Here is a 19594-nt window from a genome sequence, read left to right on the forward strand (position 1 = left end):
GTTCTGTGGTAGCCACTCAGGGAAGTCGCACAGTGGCTGAGCAGCCTGGGCCAGCAGTGCTGTAGTTAGGGGGCATCATCTCCAGTGGGAGGAGGAGGAGCTAACCTGAGCTGGTGGAAGGAAATCTTTGTCCCTGGCAGGAAAGAGGTCTGTTGACTGGAATTAAACTGACAGCATTTCAAGCTAAAGTTAATCATCAGAGGAGTGATGACCCTTTGTCCTTGGGAACTTTGTATTGGATTCGCCCTGTTATTTGTAAGCAGTGAGGACCAATAAGTAACTATGTCTACCAGGCTGGCTTCTAGCTTTACTTTTCTCCTTTGAAACAGGAAAATGCTTCAGTCTCTGGGAAGGCCAGAAGTCCACATGGCCCTGGACGTGGTTCTGGTGAGAGGCTCGGGCCAGGAGTATGAAGGCTGCTTGCTGCTGACATCAGAGGTGCTGTTCGTGGTGAGCATCAGTGAGGACACACAGCAGCAGGCCTTCCCTGTCACCGAGATCGACTGTGCACAGGACAGCGACCAGAAGCACCTGCTCACCGTGCAGCTCAAGCAGCCGAGAGTGGCCTGTGATGTGGAGGTACACTTCAGACCACAGAGTTCCTGCAGGCAGCTGCCAGACAAGTCAGGACACAGGCTGACACTTGTGGCTCCTGGAGGCTGGGAGCCTAGGATGATGGTGGCAGTGGGAAGTGGGGAGGTCGTGCACTGGGGAAGGGTGCTGGTTGGAAAGACCCACCCCGATGTGCATGCGAGCCCTGCACAGGAGCCGAGCAGGTGTGAGAGGGAGTTCCTGCCTGGGCCCCAAGCCCTGTGGATCACACAGGCTGCGGGCACCATCGGGCTGGGTGCTGGAGTGGACAGAATGGGACAGTGAAGCTCCCAAATGAGTGAGCTGGTACAGGAACGCCAGGGAACAGTAGGACTTACTGGCAACTGCTCCTCAGAGGAGGCTGCTGGTCTGTGTGGACCTGGGTGAGCTCCTGCTCAGGTCTTAGGGTACAGGAATGGTCTACTGGAGTGAGGGGCGTCATGAGGCAAGAGCAGGCTGGACAGACTTCTTCCCTGTGTTCCTTCCCCCAAGCCTAACCCAAGGGTTCAGGGTCAGAATGTTGTGAACACATCCCTCTCCTACATACTCACTGTGCTCTACAGCATGCCCCTGAGCATGGGGTAATTTTCTGACCTTGAGTAGACAGTGCTCGGGCTCCCTTCCTGGCTCACCACTCCCGAGATACACTGGCTACTGACCCTGGCTCCTGGCGAAGGTAACGTGATACAGAATGGATGCTGTTGAGTGGGGTACAGAGCAGCCACTGGAAAATGGTTCCGCTCCACCTCCCAGGTGTGGCCTGAGCCATGGGCCCTAACTGCTGACCCAGAAACAGACATCTTTTTCCATGTGGCAGGATGGGGATGACCAGTGACAAGCTGGAGCCTACTGGTCTTAACTGAGGACTAAGTGGCCCCAGCAAAAGACAGCACATCCTGATTCCTTCCTCATTTACTTCCTGATATGGGAGCCTGTGTCTCACTCACACCACTATTTGGGTAAAATTATCTGAGATGGAAAGCAACCAACCACAACAACCACAACAACTCTTAAGATTTCTCTAGTTTTTTGGATCATAGTCAAGGCTTTAAGCTGGGGTTTGGCACCAGGACTCCACTGCTGCTTTGAGTTGATGACTTTTTGTGAATAAACAGAGGTCAGATGTCCAGGCTGCCAAAAATCTTCTGCTCTAGTTGACAATAAAGCAGCGGTGATCTGGCTACAGGATTTGGCAGGGGATAGTAGCATTATCTGCATGTCCTGGTGCTTAATAAGAAACCTCCAAGACCCCAAGAGTATCTGTGACCATCGTGTTTTCTTAGACTTGGGAGATACTTGAGATCTTAAGTTGACTAGAGATTCATCTCTTGCTGTTAAATGGTCTTTCATTGTGATCCTTCTCTTCTGCTCTTGTTTGAGAAGGGTACTGAGATGAACTGTCATTGTTGGAAGGGAAGAGACCTAAATTTCTCCAGGGCCAACCGAGACAGCCAGAGGCAACAGCCATAGAAGTGGCCAAGGTTGAGACCATGGCATCACTGAGTTAGAGGTGAAAGCACTGACGCTCTAGTACCACACTCAATAAAGGCTTTCCTTTGATACCCAGGAGGAAAAGAGGGTTGGGACTAAAGAATGGCTTCAGCACAGGCAGGACAGCTGAGAGCAGGTGTACTGTACGCCGCCCATTAAAGATAAGCAGTGAGCTCATGCCCAGCAGCACCAGTAGCGCAGGGGGTGGACATCCGCGTGGCTGGGGCACCATGCTCACCTTCTCAGTATCTGTTCCACCTTGTCTTGCCCCTAAATTCATAAAAACAGTAACTGCCTAATCCATGGCCCAAACCTCCCCTTCACTCCAAAGAAAATTCAAGTTGCACAGCATTCAGGCCTTAGTGCTCCAACTCGGACTGTGTATACCTTGCTCTTGTCAGGGCCTCCAACATAATCCAGCCATAAAGCTGGTTCAGAAGCCTACCTGCTATCTTCCAGTGAAAATCAAGAGCAGTACGTTAAGTTCTTTATATATAAGTGGCTTTTTTTAATTGCCTTTGCCTGAGAGGCCAGGAAACAGCTCTTTTGAATCTTGGAAGGAACTAATTTGTAGATGACATCACTCAGCATATTCAAATATGGCAGGATTCGGATTTTTTTAAATCAGCATTTGCTTTTCTTGGTTAAATGCAGCCATTTTAGGGGTAATTGCTTAATATGCCTGGCACGTTACTGAAATCCCTTATGAGAGGTTCAAAATGAGTCAGAAGGTCAATTTATTCCTTGGCCAGGTTCCTTTCACAACATGGGTTTTCCTGTGCTGCTGTTCAGGAGGAGCAATTAAGACTGTGTTCAAAGCTTTCCAGCTGAATTCCAGCCCCATCGAGTGATATCAGAGCTCTGGCTTCTGCATGGTGGTGCACAACTTCCATGTGTCTCAAGTCTTTGGGGGCCTTCATTTTCTTCCTCAAGTTTAACAAGAGGCGATCTGAACTCTGACCGATGCTGGAGGAGCCCTCTGACCCTGGCAGATCCCTTACTGTCCCTGCCATCTCATGGCTCTTGCAGCTTTGGACACTCTAGACTGCATTGTTTCTGGGCCCTACACAGGAACAGAAATTCTTTACGTTGCTTCATTTTTGAGAACAAAGAGCTCTCAGTAAAACATCTGTATTTCTTTCAGAATGGTCTTGCGGACTCACCGCAAGGTCAGTGGCTACTTGTTTCTCGCAGATGGGTGGCTCACGCCGCAAACTTGCCGCTCTGCCTCCTCGCCAGTCTTAGACAGCAGCGGGACTGGGGCGAGGAGGATTTATAGCTCCAGCAGCCTTTGATGGGCGCGCTCAGAAAATCGCACTTAAGAACTTAGGTAGTATATCTCAGTTCTGCCCCTTTCTACTGAAGATGAGCCAGACATTTATGAACCATAAATGTACTTTGCATCCTCCCTTTCTGCCATAAAAATTTCCCCTTCCTCTGCCCAGTTTTTCTGTTTTCTCTGGCTTTACATCCTAGCATTTATAAAAACAGCAAATGTTACAGTTCAAAAGGTATTTATTTTTCCAATCTCTGCCCAGAGCCACTGGTTTGAATGAGATGCTCTTCACTGTTCTGTCTGAAAAGGTTTTATCTGAGGTTTGCAAAGCCTGCCTAACAAAGCTCTTATTTCAGAATGTTGAGTACAATGGTGATTATACCCACCATTTTTAATGGAAAATACATTTTTAACTCTTTGTTCCTGGGCTGCTTGGTAAAGAGCAATGACAGATGTTTTAATAGTTAATAAGTACAATGTTATCAAACTGTCAACTTCAAACATGGGAGTTTTACACAACACCAGGTGCTTATTTAAAGGCCTTAATATTCTCATGCAGAGCTCTTGTAATACTGCTAAAATTGCAGTTATTGCTCATCTAGAGGAAAAATAAAAGGAAGCACTGTTTTGGACAAATGGCTGTAATAGATGAGCTAAGAGACGTAGTATTCAAATATATTAGGAAGAAAAAAGGAGTAACTTTACTGTGGAACTCTAGTAAAGGGCTGGCTAATGAATGTGTTTGCATTGCAGGTGGATGGAGTCCGAGAGAGACTGTCAGAGCAACAGTACCACAGACTGGTGGACTACATCGCAAAGACGTCTTGCCACCTGGTCCCCAGCTGCTCTTTCATGCAAACACCATGCCCAGTGGTGGCTGTGGAACCTCCCTCCTCCACTGTTAAGGCCTACCATTATCTAGTTGACCCACATTTTGCTCAGGTCTTCGTTAGTAAATTTACCATGGTAAAGAATAAAGCCCTGAGGAAAGGGTTCCCATGAACCTCCAGTAAGGTGTGGCTTTCTAATTATGCAGTTTTTGGAAACAAGCAACCTAGTGTTACTCTAACATTCAACATGGACACAGAAGGTCAACACTTCTATAGTTACAATTTTCTAGCCACTTATGAATTATTCTTACATTTGTCCCAAAGCAAACTAGGTACAAGATGGACAAAAGAAACAATTGTTTTGTCCATCTTATACCTAATCTGTTTCCCTAGAAAACAACACAATCTTATGTATGCTGTATTTTGACCAGAAATGCATTCGTTTTGCTCTTTAATGTCAAATTTCCATACCACAGATGTTAATGCTCTACAGCAAAACACCGTCAGTCCGTAGAGTACAAAGTTTCATTCCCAGGTGCATCCATTTGGGGGGACACTGAGACACCGCCTCTGCCTAACGCATCCTTGTCTGCAAAGGTTTGCATTCTTGAAACGCTTAGGATTCTGCTGCTTTACCTGCTGACTTGGCACTTAGCTGCCGTGCATACATCCTCCAAGTCTGTATTGTATTGAAAGCTGCAGTACTGTACCTCTTGTCTGTTCAGGTACATTTTAGAAAGTGCTTTTTTTCCAATTTCTCTGTTATGAAAGTAGATCCTTTGGCAAACGCCAATGAAAACAGACTGAAGTGCTCAGATGGGTTTATTACAGAACTCATTGGTACTCTGGAGGGAATCAGGTTCCCCAATATTAATGCTACTAATGACATCAGTCCAGATAGTTTTCTCTGCTGAACTGAAGCATGAGGATATTCCCAGAATCTTCGCATCATTTTACATCCAAGAATGAGCCTGACTGAAGAGTTTTAGGTCAGCACATACCTTAAAATGTTCAGTACGTATCTCGTGGTCTAATTAACTGGAACATGTCTACTGATTATGTGCTTTCAAATCTGGGCCTCTAACTTTTTACCTACAAATGTGAAATGCTGTGAAAATGCAATTTCAAAGGCCCGTTTATCTTTAGGTCCCAACAGGATGGTGAGTAGTCATCACTGCTTCCCTGTTCCTGGCAAGTCGACTGGCAGGAGAATTCAGCCTAATTATGGAGGCTTGTTCATGTAATACAATATTAGGAAAGTGAGTTCGTCAACTTCAAGTAACTTTAAAAATGTAAATATATACTGATTCTTGTATGTTTTATGGTAATTTTGCATACTGTTACATAAAATTGTTTAAAAGAAAACAATTAGAATTTTTTTCGGGGGGGGGGGGGGTGGTTCCCTCAGGGCTAGGGTCAAACGTAAGGCGGCCTACACGCTAGGCCAGTGCTGCCTACTGCCGCGCTGCATGCCAAGCACAAAAGGTTTCCCTGAATGACCCTGAGTGTATATTGTTAGAATTTTTTACTCAGCTCTGAAGTGTAACTTAAGAATTCTGCACAAATTTTAAAAAGGGCAAAATATACTTATCTTAAACAATCCATGGTTAAACTAGCTTTGGATAAACACAAATTTAGTTTTTGTATCATTTCAATCACAGCAATTAAAGAACAAAGGTTCTGAAACCTCTGAAAAGGTCACCACTGGTTATTAGCAGACAATATGACTTTTTCTGGATACATTCCATTTCTACATGAGGCATGATCAAAAGCTACAGTGAAGGTTTAAAAAATTGCACATAAATTATAATCAGTAAAAGACACCTTGCCATTAAAACCCCTCTCCCCATGCTACCATTCACTTTGAACACCCTAACCCAACATTCTGAAGCATTTCTAAGTTCTTTCATGAGTATCTGTAGTTGCACAGTCATGGCTAACTGAATGTCCTTAAATGCAAATGTTTACCTTGCATGATCATTGTAACTTTGGGAGAGTCAGAAGCCACATGGTACCAAATCAAGTGAATGAAGTGGATGAGGACACAGCATAATGCTTTTTGGGGGGTCTTTTTGAGCCAGGGTCTTGCTATGTGGTTCAGGCTGGCCTTGTCAGTCCTCGTGCCTCAGCCTCCCACGCCCAGCTTAGCAGCAAAATGCTTTTAATGACCCTGCTTTCCCATCAGATGGCACTCGACAGCAGCACTCACCATATTTTTAATCGTACCTCAAAGATACAAAAGAGGACTTCCAGTGGCAAGAATGATGGGATCAGTGTGCTGGAAGCCAAGGGGAGCATTCTGAAGGGGGTTAATACCAAAGTGTCTTTTACTCTAATAACTGTATGCACAGCCAGGCATGGGGGTGCACATCTGTAATCTCACCGCTCGGGAGGCTTAAGGCAGGAGGATCACCAGGAGTTTGAGGCCAGCTGGGGATACGTACTGACTCTTGTCTTTAAAAACAAAACAAAACATATCCACTGTATATTTTGGTCACTCCCTGTATACACCAGTTCTTTAATAAAGCAATTTTAAGTATTTCTCACTAATTCATTTTGATCTTCATCTATTCGATGATAGCATGGCTACCAGATAAAGGCAGCAAAACTCAGCACAGAATTCAGTGGAAAGACTGTCCTGTCCTTCCTGCAGACTCCTGGAGAGCCCTTTAGAGCCAGGACCTAGGAGGACTTCACTATCAGTCCAATTAAAGATGTGTTAAAACAAAGAAATACTTCATTATCTTCCACAAAGTTAACAAAGTTAAACTCTCCAGTCAATGATAATACTGTAAGAGATCTAAATTACCAATAAGAACAACTGTGCAAAGATTTACTGTCCACACAAGTGTTTATTTGTCATAAGGAACTAAGTATTCCTTGGTCACATACTGATGTTTCACAATTCAGGAACGCTGATCAGTGACAAACATCTATGGAACGGAATCCAAAGAAACCTGTGGAAAAAAAGACAGTGACCAAGTTAATGATAAACATTCTCAGAACTGACCCTCTCCAAGATCCACTGACGCCTGTGCCTGTTCTTATCCGTGGACCCTTTGTTCTGGTCACTGCAGCCCCCAGAAGGCCTGTTCGGGCTACTTGGGCTCTAGGTTCACTTTCCTCCACACTGCACTGCCACCTTCAGACTCTTCCATTCTGAGGACACCACACCTTAACTCTTGCTTTAACAAATTCAGCCTTTTTCTCAAGTCTAACCCCCACCATTCTTTCTCACAGCTCCACAATATTCTCATACATTATAAACACAACTATTAGTATTTCTTTAAATCTCCTTCTGTATTTTTCTGTGCAATTATTTACACATTTTGTGTAAGACATGCTTAATTTTCTATAATTTGTCATTTTATGAGTATCAATGATAATGGACATAGCCCATGGTACTAAAAAAAAAACCAATTTTCCAACCATTGAAAAAAGTTCTATTCCTCTATAGAATTGTAAAATACACACACCTATCTACATTTCAAGTATTTCCTGAAGATCAATGAAACACATAATGCTATAGAATCCAATCTATTAAATCAAAGTCCCTCGTAGTCTAGATTGATCTAAGTCCAGTACAACAGACTTTCCCCACCCCAGATCTTGGAAGATGCATACACAATCTTTTTTAGCACACCTGACATGCCTATTGAGGAATATGATGCCTAAACAGCAGGGGCCCATTCTCCATGCCAGATCAAAATAGTAGATATTCTTTAACCATTTAAATTGTTCCCACTTGCTTTTTTGTTGAGCTTCAGTACATGCCTAGGACTCCAAAATATGAAGTCTAATTAGATATTTGATAATTGCCTTTCCATTCAGTGGATGATCTTTCATTAGAAGACCAGTCAGTGCTTTTTTAGATTCAGAACCTTAACACATACTGTCCCTGCAACAAGGACCTATTATTGGAAGACAGCCTAAGCCAGAACGTATGAAAAAAGCCAGGCAGTCAACCCAGACAACCATCTGAAAATTATAAAGGGAATCCAAAAAACTTGTTTTTAGAAGTCACTCATAAGAAAATCGTTTTTCATGTTGTCAACCCAGCAAATAGCAAAACTGTGAAATGATTTTGAACATAAATCATAACTTTAAACAAATGTAAGCAACAGAGAGTGGACTTCAAACCTATGGACCGACCAATCCCCCTACACTCCTCCCAGAAACAATGAGGAACAGTATATGGCCCAATGCACTTTGCAAGAATAACTGTAAAAACCAGTTAAGCCATAGCAACTAACTGAATGTTTAGCTGAGAAAACTTGGGAAGGTAGGAAACTTCGAGCAGTGGTGGTGAGCCTACAGCACACAGGCTGTCCGCAACACTGAAAGCTCTGAAGGTCCACCGTCACTATTCAGGGCATCTTTGCTCCTGTGTGTCCTACCGCACACTACAGTGCTGTCAGGAGGAAACCACCCAATTCCCAGCCCCTCCCTCAGGACAGACTGTTGAGCTGGCTCCTCTGGGACTGCCCTAGGGACCGGTTTCTGTCTTACTGAGAGCTGGGAGCACTGATGGGAAGTGTGGGAAATAAGAAAGAGTGGTGATGCCACAGCAGGAGGATGGGGGGGTAGAATTGCAGGCACCGGCGGACACAATTTATGGGTAGAATATGGTGGAGCCTTCAACTCCAACCAGCAGGAGGAAACTTAGGAAAGTTAAAGAAGGCTAAAGAGCAACTGTGTATACATGCAGGGAAAGTGGACAGAAGTTATGCCTAAGTAGGGAAGATGCATCCTCACAGAGAGAACCCGGAGCCTTTGTGCCAGACTAGTTAATGAAGGTCTTCCCAGGCACACAGCAAGTCTACACAGAGAAGTAGTTATTTTCCCAAATGTTCACATTAACAGATTACGAGACATAAACAAGGAAACAAGGCCTATTCCAAGAAACAAATCACACACCAAATTTAAAAAATACTGGCCTCTGATTTGATAAAAACTTAAAACCATCCAGCAGGTCTGGTGGTGTATGCTTGTAGTTTCAGCACTCCAGAGGCTGAAGCAGGAGCCTTGCTCCAGAAACAAGGCCAGCTCGGGCTCCACAGCCAGTGTAAGGCCAGCCTGAACAACACTCACAGGAAGACCCTGTCTCAAAAAAACTTAAAACTGTCCTAACTATGCTGAGTGAGCTAACAGTGGACACCTACCCAAAACTAGGAAAGCAAAAATGAAAATACAGAAACTTTTTAAAATTAATTTCATTGCAGAGAAATTAAAAAGAACCAACCCAATTCCAAAACTGAAAAATACAATAACATAAACTGAAAAGCTTTGGTTGGGGAAGGGACTCAAAAGCAGATTCGAAACCAATCCACAAACTTGAAAATGGGTCACTGGTATGCATCAGCCTGAAAAGCACAAAGAACAATGCCAACAAAGCCTAAAGGACTTGTAAAACACCATCAAGTGTGCCAACCTGTCATATGGAAACCTCAGAAAGGGAGAAAAAAGTTACTTGAAAAAATAAATAATGACTGAAAATTTCACAAGTCTGAAAAATGGAACATAAATATAACCAACTCAACAAACTCCAAGTCAAACGGGCAAAGAGAATCTTGAAAGCAGCAAGAAAAACATGATTCACCACGAAGGAAGGAGCCTTGCCAGAACTCTTCCAGGCCAGAAGATTGAGGGGTGATAAATTTAAAGTCCTGGGGGAAAACTATCTGTTAAAACACTACATACAGAAAAGCTACCTTCAAAAATAAGTAAGAACGAGGTCTGGTGGCACACACCTGTAATCCCAGCACTGAGACTGACCCAGGTGGATCGCTACTGGCACTCAAGGCCAGCCTTGGCAACACAATGAGGTCACGGGCAGCCTGAACTAAATAACAACATCCTATCTCAAGAAAAATAAAAAATAAAAATAAAAGAGCGGGGTGTGCTGGCTCACGCCTGTAATCCCAGCACTAGGGAGGCTGAGGCAGGAGGATCCTTTCGAGTTTGAGATTAGCCTGGGCTACAAAGTGAGCTCAAGGCCAGTCTGAACTGCAAAGTGAGACCCTGTCTCAAAAAACACAAAAAAAAAATCAAAGAAAGAAAATCTAAGCTGAAAGAGCGAGAGCTTATTACTATACTGGAAGATATACTTCAAAGAAATAAATCAGAAACATGTCTATATATCACACTGTTTCTCTTGTATGAGAAACCAAAAGTATAAATAAGGTCCAAAATGAATGGAAGATACTAGGAAGTTAAGAAGACAACATTCAAATAGGAAGGGGAAAAAGGGAGGGAAAGGGAAGAAGGGAAAAAAAAGAAATGGAAAAAACTGAAAACAGGGAGAAGAGGAAGGGGTGAAGGGCAGGGGGGGAGATACATCACACAGGCACAAATTTCCTATGATGAATGTGATCAATATGTATGACAAATATGTAATAAAAAATAATAAAAATGCAATAAAAATAAGGGTTATTTCAGAGAAACCTTAAGCTGAAACAAAACAGTAATTTAAAGATACGGAAAGTATAAAGTTCTCTGGTAAAAAGACAAATACAAAAGCCTTCACTGCAATACTGGCTCATAACTCCGCTTTAATTCTCTTACAGGATTTAAAACACAAAGCATAAGAAGCATCCATAAATCATAACATGTAAAGATGCAATTTATGACAAAAATAAAGCAGGACAGTGGGGAAATGAGTGCTTGTATGAATATAAGTTAAATCTGTTTTAAGTTTAGCCACTTTCCAGTACATTATTTAACTGTAGGATGACCAAAACTTGCATATTTTTTCACTAATTTTTAATAACAGGAACTATAAAAAAATTGATGGTTTTATCAAGTTTATTCAATACAAGAATCAAATGGTTGAAATGACACTGGCCTGAGTGATACCTGGGATATTAAGTTAACAAATGTGCTGCCCAAGTTATGCCTGCAATGCACAGTTAAGCAAACAAAAAAATAAAATAAAATAAAAAGGGAACTGAGCCATAACCCTACAGAACAGGTAAACACAAGGATGGTATCGAGAAATGATAAGCTGTAAACATACTAAAAACAAAATTGCAATTCTAAACCAAGAACATGAAAGACACACTGAAAATTCCTAAGTGTGGCTGGAAGGAGTTAAAGATACAAATGCAAGACACTCCACGTTAGTGGACTGAAGAGTTGGAAGACATGCACATCTTGATAGCAAACTTGTTACAAACCCATCATAATGACATCAGCATGGTACTGACATGAAAGTAGACATACAGGACAATCCAATGAAGAGCCCAGAAACGATTTTCAACAAGCATGCCAAGACTGTTCAATGGTGAGGAGCTAATTGTCCTAACAGGGTTTTAGGAAAACACGGTTCCCACATGCAAAGAATCAACTTGTAGCTTTTACATTATACCACATACAAAAATTATCTCAAAATGGATTAAAGACCATTGGGAATACAGTTGAGTGGAAAAGCACATGCTGAACGCGTGATCCCCAGTACCACAAAAATGTAGAAAAACTTCATCAAAGATGTGAAGTGCTAAAGCTACAACTCAGGAAAAAGCATAAGAAAGCTTCACAACATTGGACTTAGTGAAGATTTTAGGATTTGACATCAAAAGCATATGCAACCTAAGTAAAGTACAATGCACTTCAAAATGTGAAACTTCTGCCAAGAACCTATGAAACTAAAAAAAAATCTGCAAATCAACCATTTCTGGTCAGTATCTAGAATGTTTAAAAGAACTACAACAACAAAAACCACCCTAATTCAAAAGCAGGTAATAGACCTGAATTAAAAAATAACTCCCAATATATTCAACAGGATATATATATATACTCCATCTTGGCCAAAAGGCCGAGAAAATACAAATACAGGTCTAAAGGAAATTGATAGCCTATAAAAGCACATAAAATGATGCTCAGGAAAATAAAACCCAAAGCACTAAGAGATCTCATACATAAGAATGGCTACTATTAAAGGAAAAAAAATTTTAAAAAACAGTAGTGTTTGTGAACATATGAAGAAAATGGAACCCTTCCTTAGTACTGCTTAGAATATAAAGTGGGGTAACCATGATAAACAGTATGTAAATTTCTTTAAACATTAAAAATAGAACCATCATATGCTTCACCAATATGGTTTCTGAATACACACCTCGAAGAATTGAAACGAGGGCCATGAAGACTTTTGTATACCTATGTTCATAGTAGCTGTTCACAGCAGTCAAGAGTCAAAGCAATCCAAGTGTCTACTGACAGACTGACCCCAGGCAGAATTTAAAAGTCGGAAATTCTGATATGTACTACAATATGGGTTAATCTCAAAAATACTTTACTATGTAAAAGAAGCCAATCACAAACAGTAAAACAGGTTACCAGGGTCTAGAGGAAGAGAAGTTTTGTTTAACAGGTATACAGTAACAGTTCTATAACATGAAGAGTTCTGAAAACTAGTTACTAATACAAAGGTACAGTAGCTAATACAAAACTCTATGGCTAAGATAGTACATTTCATATGTGAAGACAGCACATTTAACATAACTTTAAAAAAAATTTCAAATAACTGTATTACCTTTGTATTCCTAAATCACTTTGCACTTTGAAAGATACCAGCCTTCCTCATTTCTTCAAAATCTTTCATGGAATCATAATTTCTGTAGAAATCTGCATATGCCTTCTTTCTTGGTTCAGCCACACCAAACTAGAAAATAACAAGATTATTGTTGTTTTTTTTGTAGGGTAGAAATTTAATATCTAAAGACAATATAAATAAAAATATACTTGTGTTTGTTCATCCTTTAATTTGAACCTTTCAACAAAAAGGAGTAGGTGACACAGGAGAAGGAAGGAACAGAAAGTCGTTTCGTGGAAAGTTCACAGCAAAAGCAGCCCTCTTTGCCCAGGGACAGGCCGCACCTTTCACAGAGTCGACTGCATGTGTGTGGCTCGTATGTCTGATGGGAGGGAAATACAGAGATTGACACCAGAGGGTGATACCCAAAAATCTAAGTTATCTGACTAAAACAGGCTTCCCTCCAAGCAAAGCCTAAATATCCCTACAGCTGAGAAACTCTGCTTCAATTTAACCCAAGTTTCAAATGAGTCTAAGCCTGATTTGGTAACCACACATCTCTGAAAGGCACAAAACCTTTACTACCTAACGAGTAATCTGAGATGACTCGTGTAACATCTACAAGCAGGCGCTGACCCTTTTTACAAATGAAAGGGACCTGAGGTAATGGATACTTTGAGAAAGCAAGCCTTTAAATAGCTAACACTGCAGCATGGGAGAGAGGCATCATGTGGTTAAAATTTGTTTTTGTAGTTTCTCCATAAGCGATCAATGAAGAGCAGACAGAAGATTCTAAAAATGAAGAGAGCAATGTGGAGTTTAACTTGATTAAAGTCTAGGAAGTACTAGCTGGAAGGTGGCTGGAGCAGAATTAATCTTTATTTTGGTACTGGGAATCAAACTCAAAACCTCCCACTTGACAGGCAGGTGCTGTGCTGCTGAGTTATATCCCCAACCCCTGGAGCAGAATTCAAACCCATCTCTTGTCACATGTGAAGTTTTATTCTGCACTAAACCCTGCTAAGTGGATTTCAATGGGTGAGTAATAATACAACCTTGAATCTCAAGCTAAACATAAAAAAACTGTACAAATTCAAGTGGCAGTCCACATCAGTGAAGGTGTTAGAAAAACGCACAGAATCACACTATTGGATAAATAATGCACTCAGGAGCCTGCTAATAGATCAGTTTTATTGTTTCACTTCCTATTCAAATTCTCAATTTCTTCTAGGAATAGAGCAAAAGAAAGAAGCCTCAGTCCCTGAACCGAAGTCGGCAGGGCCCTATCAATATATGCAGTGATTTTTTTTTTTCTTCCAGTTTTCTTGAGACAGGGTCTCACAGTATAGTTTAGGCTAGCTTTGGTGATTGATCTTACGCATCAATGAGCTGGCAGAGCTGGTAATACACTGTCTCCAAGTTTGTCTGTGATGATGTTTGATGTGTGGTGTGTGTAGACCAAAGATCCAACCTCACCAAACTGAACAGAAGAGGAGGGCCTGAACAGAATAAAAAGGCAGTGGAAGGGTAAATTCTCTCTTAAATTGGGCCACACATTAATTAGCTGTGGTCCTCATGAAACTACTGGTCTCCCAACTCTGGGACTTAGACCAGCAGTGCCCCTTTCTTCCAGGTCACACTGGGAGGTACATCATCAGCTCCCTGGTTCTCAGACCTTCAGACTGCATGACCTCAGCAGCTTCCAGGTTCTTCAAATTACAGGTGAAAGGTAGTACAACTCCTAAGCTCTCCACACATCTACATGCACGCACATGCGCGCGCACACACACACACACAAATACTTTACAATGATGAGCATTTTGTTAGAACATGAAAAATAAACAATTATGAAACACCAAGGTAAAAAATAACTGTTTAGTAAACAAGAAATGAAAATAAATTATAATTTTGTCTACATTTTTTTTTCCCTTTCGAAACAGTGTCTCCCTATGCAGTTCAAGCTGGCCTTGAGCTTACTTTGTAGCCCAGGCTGGTCTCTAACTTGCAATGATCCTCCTGCCTCAGCCTCCCAAGTGCAGAGATTACAGGTGTGTGCCACCATACCTGACTATTATACTTTAAATGAGAGGGTTTTTTTTTAAAGTCTGGAAAATATAGACTTCAAGGAACAAAAAAAAAAAAAAAAAAAAAAAAAAAAAAAATGCATATAGACTATTTGTTTAGGTTCCCAAGAATCACTATGAGTTCAAGACCAGCCTAGACTACAGAGTGAGACCCTGTCTCAAAAAAAAAAAAAAAAAAAAAAAAAAAGGGGGGGGGGTCCTCTCCAAGTTATGAGTAACAACTATAAAGTAATCAACATGCAACATCTTATTGCCAATACCCACGGATTTAAAACAAGCCTATCTTATGACAGTAATCAGTTAACCTAAAGAAAAACACATTTAATGTAAATGCTGCCCTTTTGTATCTTTTTTTTTTTCCTTCTTTTTTATTGTCTTTTTCCTTTTTATCGGTACCGGGGATCGAACTCACAACTGCCTGCTTGCAAGGCAGGTGCTTATGCTGCTGAGCTAAATCCCCAGCCCCCAGCCCTTTTGCATCTTAAACCTAATTCATAAATGTAAGCCTATTACAGACTAACTTCAGAGTGATTTACCGGATTCCTACTTCCCGTAAAGAACAGAGAAGTTGGCAAAACTTCTCAGAAAACAGAAACAGGCAAAAACTTGGCAAAAACTTGGAATTTAAAGTGAAAATAAGCAAAGATTTGGAATTTAGGGGGAAGAAACAACACAAACCTCAGCACTACCTGGACAGGGGAAACAAAGGAGATGAACTTCTACTAAGATAACCAAACCTTACAGCTGACTTATCAAGAATCTGGATTCCTCACTGCTTTGGGAATCTCCCTTCCAATCAAATACTACCAGTGTCATCACCAAACTTTAAATTTTTCATCACAATGGACTGAGTCTGGCATGGACCCAGCTCTTAACTGAAATTGAGGAAACGCAATTTAATAAAAAATCCAACCTGCCCAATGCTATAAAACCACCTGGTACAAAATGCCTGAGAACCCAGAAGAGCAGAACCAACCTCCTCTCCAGTGCACTGGGTGTGCACTGTTCCAGAGAACATTTGAGCAGGCCTCAATAGGAATGAGATAAGAGATGTTCCTGGCATGGTGATAAGCATGGGAAAAAGCAGAACTGAGTAACATAAAATACCGCGGTTGTGAAGCACTGTCAGCTGAATGCATTGTAAGTGCTGAGGATAACAATGGAAAGGGAGAGACAGAATATACCAGAAAAGGTCTTAGAACCAGGGGTAACTTTTAGTATGAGCCTTTATTTGGAGTGTGTTCCAAGCCATCCATAACCCTTGAGTAGGACACAAAATCAACTTAAAAGTCTGCAGCTAGCACTTCGGAAAACAAAAATATTAACAGGGCACCATACATTTTGTGGCAAACTACTTTAGTTTTACGTACAGATATACCTATAAACTCTCCATACATATGTGTATGCATGTTAACTGAATCACAATACAAAATTATAAGCCAGGTATGGTGGCATATAGCCAGTAAATGCAACATTCAGGAGGCTGAGGCAGGAGGATTGCTGCAGAGTTCAAGGCCAGCCTGAGTTACATAAAAAGACTCTGTCTCAAAAGAAAACAAAACAAAAACAAATCCAATGGAAAAATGTATTTCTCAAGTAGGTCAAAAGTTCCAAAACCACCGTACACTGAAGAGTGGGAAGCAAATATGGCTATTCTGGTGGCTACTAGTGAAAGGGGCAAGAATCCATTCAAATTATAAAGGCCTGAAAGTGCACAAAAAGTGACATCAGAGGCAAGGAAGCAACTCCCCAAGCTTCTCATCTACTCATCCTTTCTTTCATAAACATTTATTTCATGGCCCAGACAGCAGGGATCTCAGGACCAACCAATAGGTGACTCTGCGCTCGCCTCTTCAGAGGGTCCCAAAGGTTGGCCCATTAAGTGCTTTTGTTCAGTGCTCCCCCTCCTTTTGTGGTTTTGGTTTACATGCACAGAAACCCCCTGCCTGTGTTCAGATGGAACTTGTGGAAAGTGACAATGAGTTCAGCAGCTAAAAGAGCCCTTAGGAGGTGGATTGCTGGGGACAATCTAGAAAGGTATACTCTTGTCCCCGACTCCTCTCTCCATGCTTCCTGCTTCCTGACTGCCACAGAATGCTTAGCTGTCCTCTGCTCAGGCCTTCACCATGCTTTCAAGACAGCTGACTAGGAACCGAACTCTCCAAAAACTCAGACCCAAAATAAACCTCTCCTTTAAGCCATAGGTGTTGAATATTTTGTTTCAGCAATGAAAGTAAGCAGCTCCATTTGTACAGGTTTTAGTTCACTGTTGGCTGGCTCCAGGCAGGACAGCATAGCAGACCCAAGGTGAAGCAGCTCCTCACAGGGTGGGAGGGAAGCAAAGAAATCAAGGGAGATGCCGGGAGGGAGATAAAATCCTTCCAGACCACAACCCCTACACACACCAGAAGGCTTTTTAAAAGGACTCCCTAGCTGGGTGTGGTAGTACACTGCTATAATTCCACTACCTGGGAGGCTCAGGCAGGAGGATCATTGAGTTCAAGGCCACCCTGAATTACACAGCAAGACCACTGCCTCCAAAAAAGATTTTTTAATTAAAAAAAAAAAACATATAAACTAAAACATATCTTTCTAATATTCAAAGGCTCAAACTCTACCTTCTATTAAAAAAAAACCCAGGGGGCTGGGGATTTAGCTCAGCGGCATAAGTGCCTGTCTTTTTTTTTTGGTCTTTTTCATTTTTATCGGTACCAGGGATTGAACTCACGACCGCACACTTGCAAGGCAGGTGCTTATGCCGCTGAGCTAAACCCCCAGCCCCATAAGTGCCTGTCTTGCAGAGTTCAATCCTCCGTACAGATAAAAAGGAAAAAAAAAAAAAAAAAAAAACCACTGGGCGTAGTGGGCACAGGCCTATTATCCTAGCACTTGGGATGCTGAGTTCAAGACCATCCTGGGTTACATAGTGAGTTCAAGGCCAGCCTGAACTGCATGGTGTAACCCCTCCAAAAAAAATTTTTTTTAAAGCCAGGTATGGTGGCTCATGCCTATAATCCCAGCACTCAGGAGGCTGAGGCAGGAGGATTCCAAGTTTAAGACATAAACTACACAGCAAGACTCTATCTCAAAACAGTAAAACCAAGTAAATACAATAAATTTTAAAACGAAAAACACTTTATGATCTTACAGCAAACAACAAACACACGTACCTTATACAGAGCTGCAACTCCCAGGGAGACAGCAAATGCTCCAACAATATGAATCCGCAGACGCCTGGCCAGAAGGCCCCGCATCTGAGGTTTCGCCACCACACTGGAACTCATGGTCGTTACTGTCCTGCACAGGTAAAATAAGGAAAAACAAAACAAAACACGTCAGAGCAGAGGAAGAGATCTAAAAAAGTCACATGTACGACGCGGGGCTAAAGTGGATCGACTCCCACAACACCTAAGGTGTTGCATGGCTTAGCCTGTACCGGCCTCCCATCTGCTGGATTACTCCCAAATAAACACGGAAACTGGCATAACCAATAACCGACCATCAAAACCACAGATGCAGATCTCTGGCAATTACTGTCACAGATGCAAACGCATACACAGCATTCACCCTTCAAGACCTTTTCAGGACAACCCGTGACACGGCGAGTTACGCCGAGTTTGCCATGGGTACACGGAAAACATTCATACTCAGAAGGGAACCCAGCAGCTGCCGAGGGCTCCATCTCCCTACTATGCGGCCTTTCAGAAACCCGCGGCGAGCACCGAGGCTGAGACCAGCCGGCGACGTCCCCTAGCTGCCGGCTCTCGTTGCAAACCGGTGCCCCCCGCCCCCCACCCCGCCAACACCGACAAGGGACGGCGTCAGTGGAGTCTCGTCCACACGCAGGCCCACGCCTCAGGCTACCTGAGGAAGAAAACATGAAACCCGAGGACCCGGTAGGCCAAATGACCTGGCCAAGGTCACATTCACCAGAAAAAAAGCGCAGCCGGAACCCGGCCCGGCCCGGCCGGCCCCCCAGCGAGCCCGCCGCCGCCGCCGCCTCCTCGACCGCCCCGACCCTCACCCCAACCCCCGGCGCCGAACTCCGCGGCCGCCTCAGCCCATCTTCCTAAGACAGCGGTAAAGGCCGTGCGGGGGTCGACGCAGGGGATAAGTACGGGGCTCCGCACTGCCGGATGCGGAGTCACGATGGCTGAAATAGGCCAAGTGCAAGAGGTGGCAGCTGTGAGAGCCCCAGTGTGGAAAGCAAACCCGACCCCGACTCACCTCGACACCAACGTCCTTTCCCGACAACTGAAAAGAACTGTGTTCTAGCAATGCGCAGGTGCAGAAAAAGCGTGCAGGAGGTGACGTAACGACGGTGGCCGAAGGAGTTCAAAAGAGACCAGGCGCGCCTCTAGTCGTTCACGCGAAGTTTATCAGCCTAAAAAGAAAAAAAAAACTCATATCATAGATTTGTTTTGAATTTATTAAGAAATTGAAATAAGTTTGATATTTTAATATATGAGAAAAGCTTAATGTGCTGTACAAATACAGTACAAATCATCCTAGACCAAAAGGCTGCTCAAACTATATACCAAAGCAGCATTTTTGTTGTAAGTACCTTGACTTGAATAACTGGTTTGAGTGAAAGGAGCTCAGATGACGTATACCTAGATTAACACCATCCCATGCAGCAGTAACTAATTTTAACAGGGGCGGGTATTTGTGTTGTGTTCTTAAATGAAAAGTAAATGTTTTGAGAGACAGCAGAAGGAAATCAGTAAAAAATGGTGTAGAGAAGGAAAACTCTTGTTTTCAAGTGTGTAGGACTGATAACCATATTACTAAG

General features: G+C 42.6%; 2 protein-coding genes across 6 annotated transcripts in view; one reads left to right on the forward strand and one right to left on the reverse strand.

The window, feature by feature from the left end:
• Vps13b (vacuolar protein sorting 13 homolog B) overlaps positions 1–6738 on the forward strand; it is a 683809-nt gene extending 677071 nt beyond the window's left edge. For all 5 annotated transcript variants that reach the window (XM_063257835.1, XM_013143877.3, XM_003479878.5 and 2 more), the window contains 2 exons: positions 330–579; positions 4112–6738. In XM_063257835.1, coding sequence (XP_063113905.1) covers positions 330–579; positions 4112–4360 — 499 coding nt within the window. In that variant the 3' untranslated portion in view covers positions 4361–6738. The remainder of the gene's footprint in view (positions 1–329; positions 580–4111) is intronic.
• Positions 6739–7020: 282 nt separating this feature from the next.
• Positions 7021–19186, reverse strand: LOC100733853 (cytochrome c oxidase subunit 6C). Its single transcript, XM_003479873.5, has 4 exons — positions 19030–19186; positions 17973–18099; positions 12719–12847; positions 7021–7145 (listed from the first exon to the last, which is right to left on the reverse strand). The coding sequence occupies exons 2-3, from the start codon at positions 18084–18086 to the stop codon at positions 12734–12736; spliced, it is 228 nt and encodes a 75-aa protein (XP_003479921.1). The 5' UTR covers positions 18087–18099; positions 19030–19186; the 3' UTR covers positions 7021–7145; positions 12719–12733.
• Positions 19187–19594: the final 408 nt, after the last annotated feature.

Source organism: Cavia porcellus, unplaced genomic scaffold (assembly GCF_034190915.1).
Source record: "Cavia porcellus strain 051 isolate PalLab524CR breed Dunkin Hartley unplaced genomic scaffold, mCavPor4.1 scaffold_10, whole genome shotgun sequence".
In the NCBI taxonomy this organism is placed as follows: domain Eukaryota; kingdom Metazoa; phylum Chordata; class Mammalia; order Rodentia; family Caviidae; genus Cavia; species Cavia porcellus.

Coding starts and splice junctions, on each gene's coding strand:
- LOC100733853 (XM_003479873.5), bottom strand. CDS start 18,086: ATGAGTTCCAGTGTGGTGGCGAAACCTCAGATGCGGGGCCTTCTGGCC. Junction 12,848..17,972: donor GAGTTGCAGCTCTGTATAAG/GTACGTGTGTTT, acceptor GTTATTTTCTAG/TTTGGTGTGGCTGAACCAAG.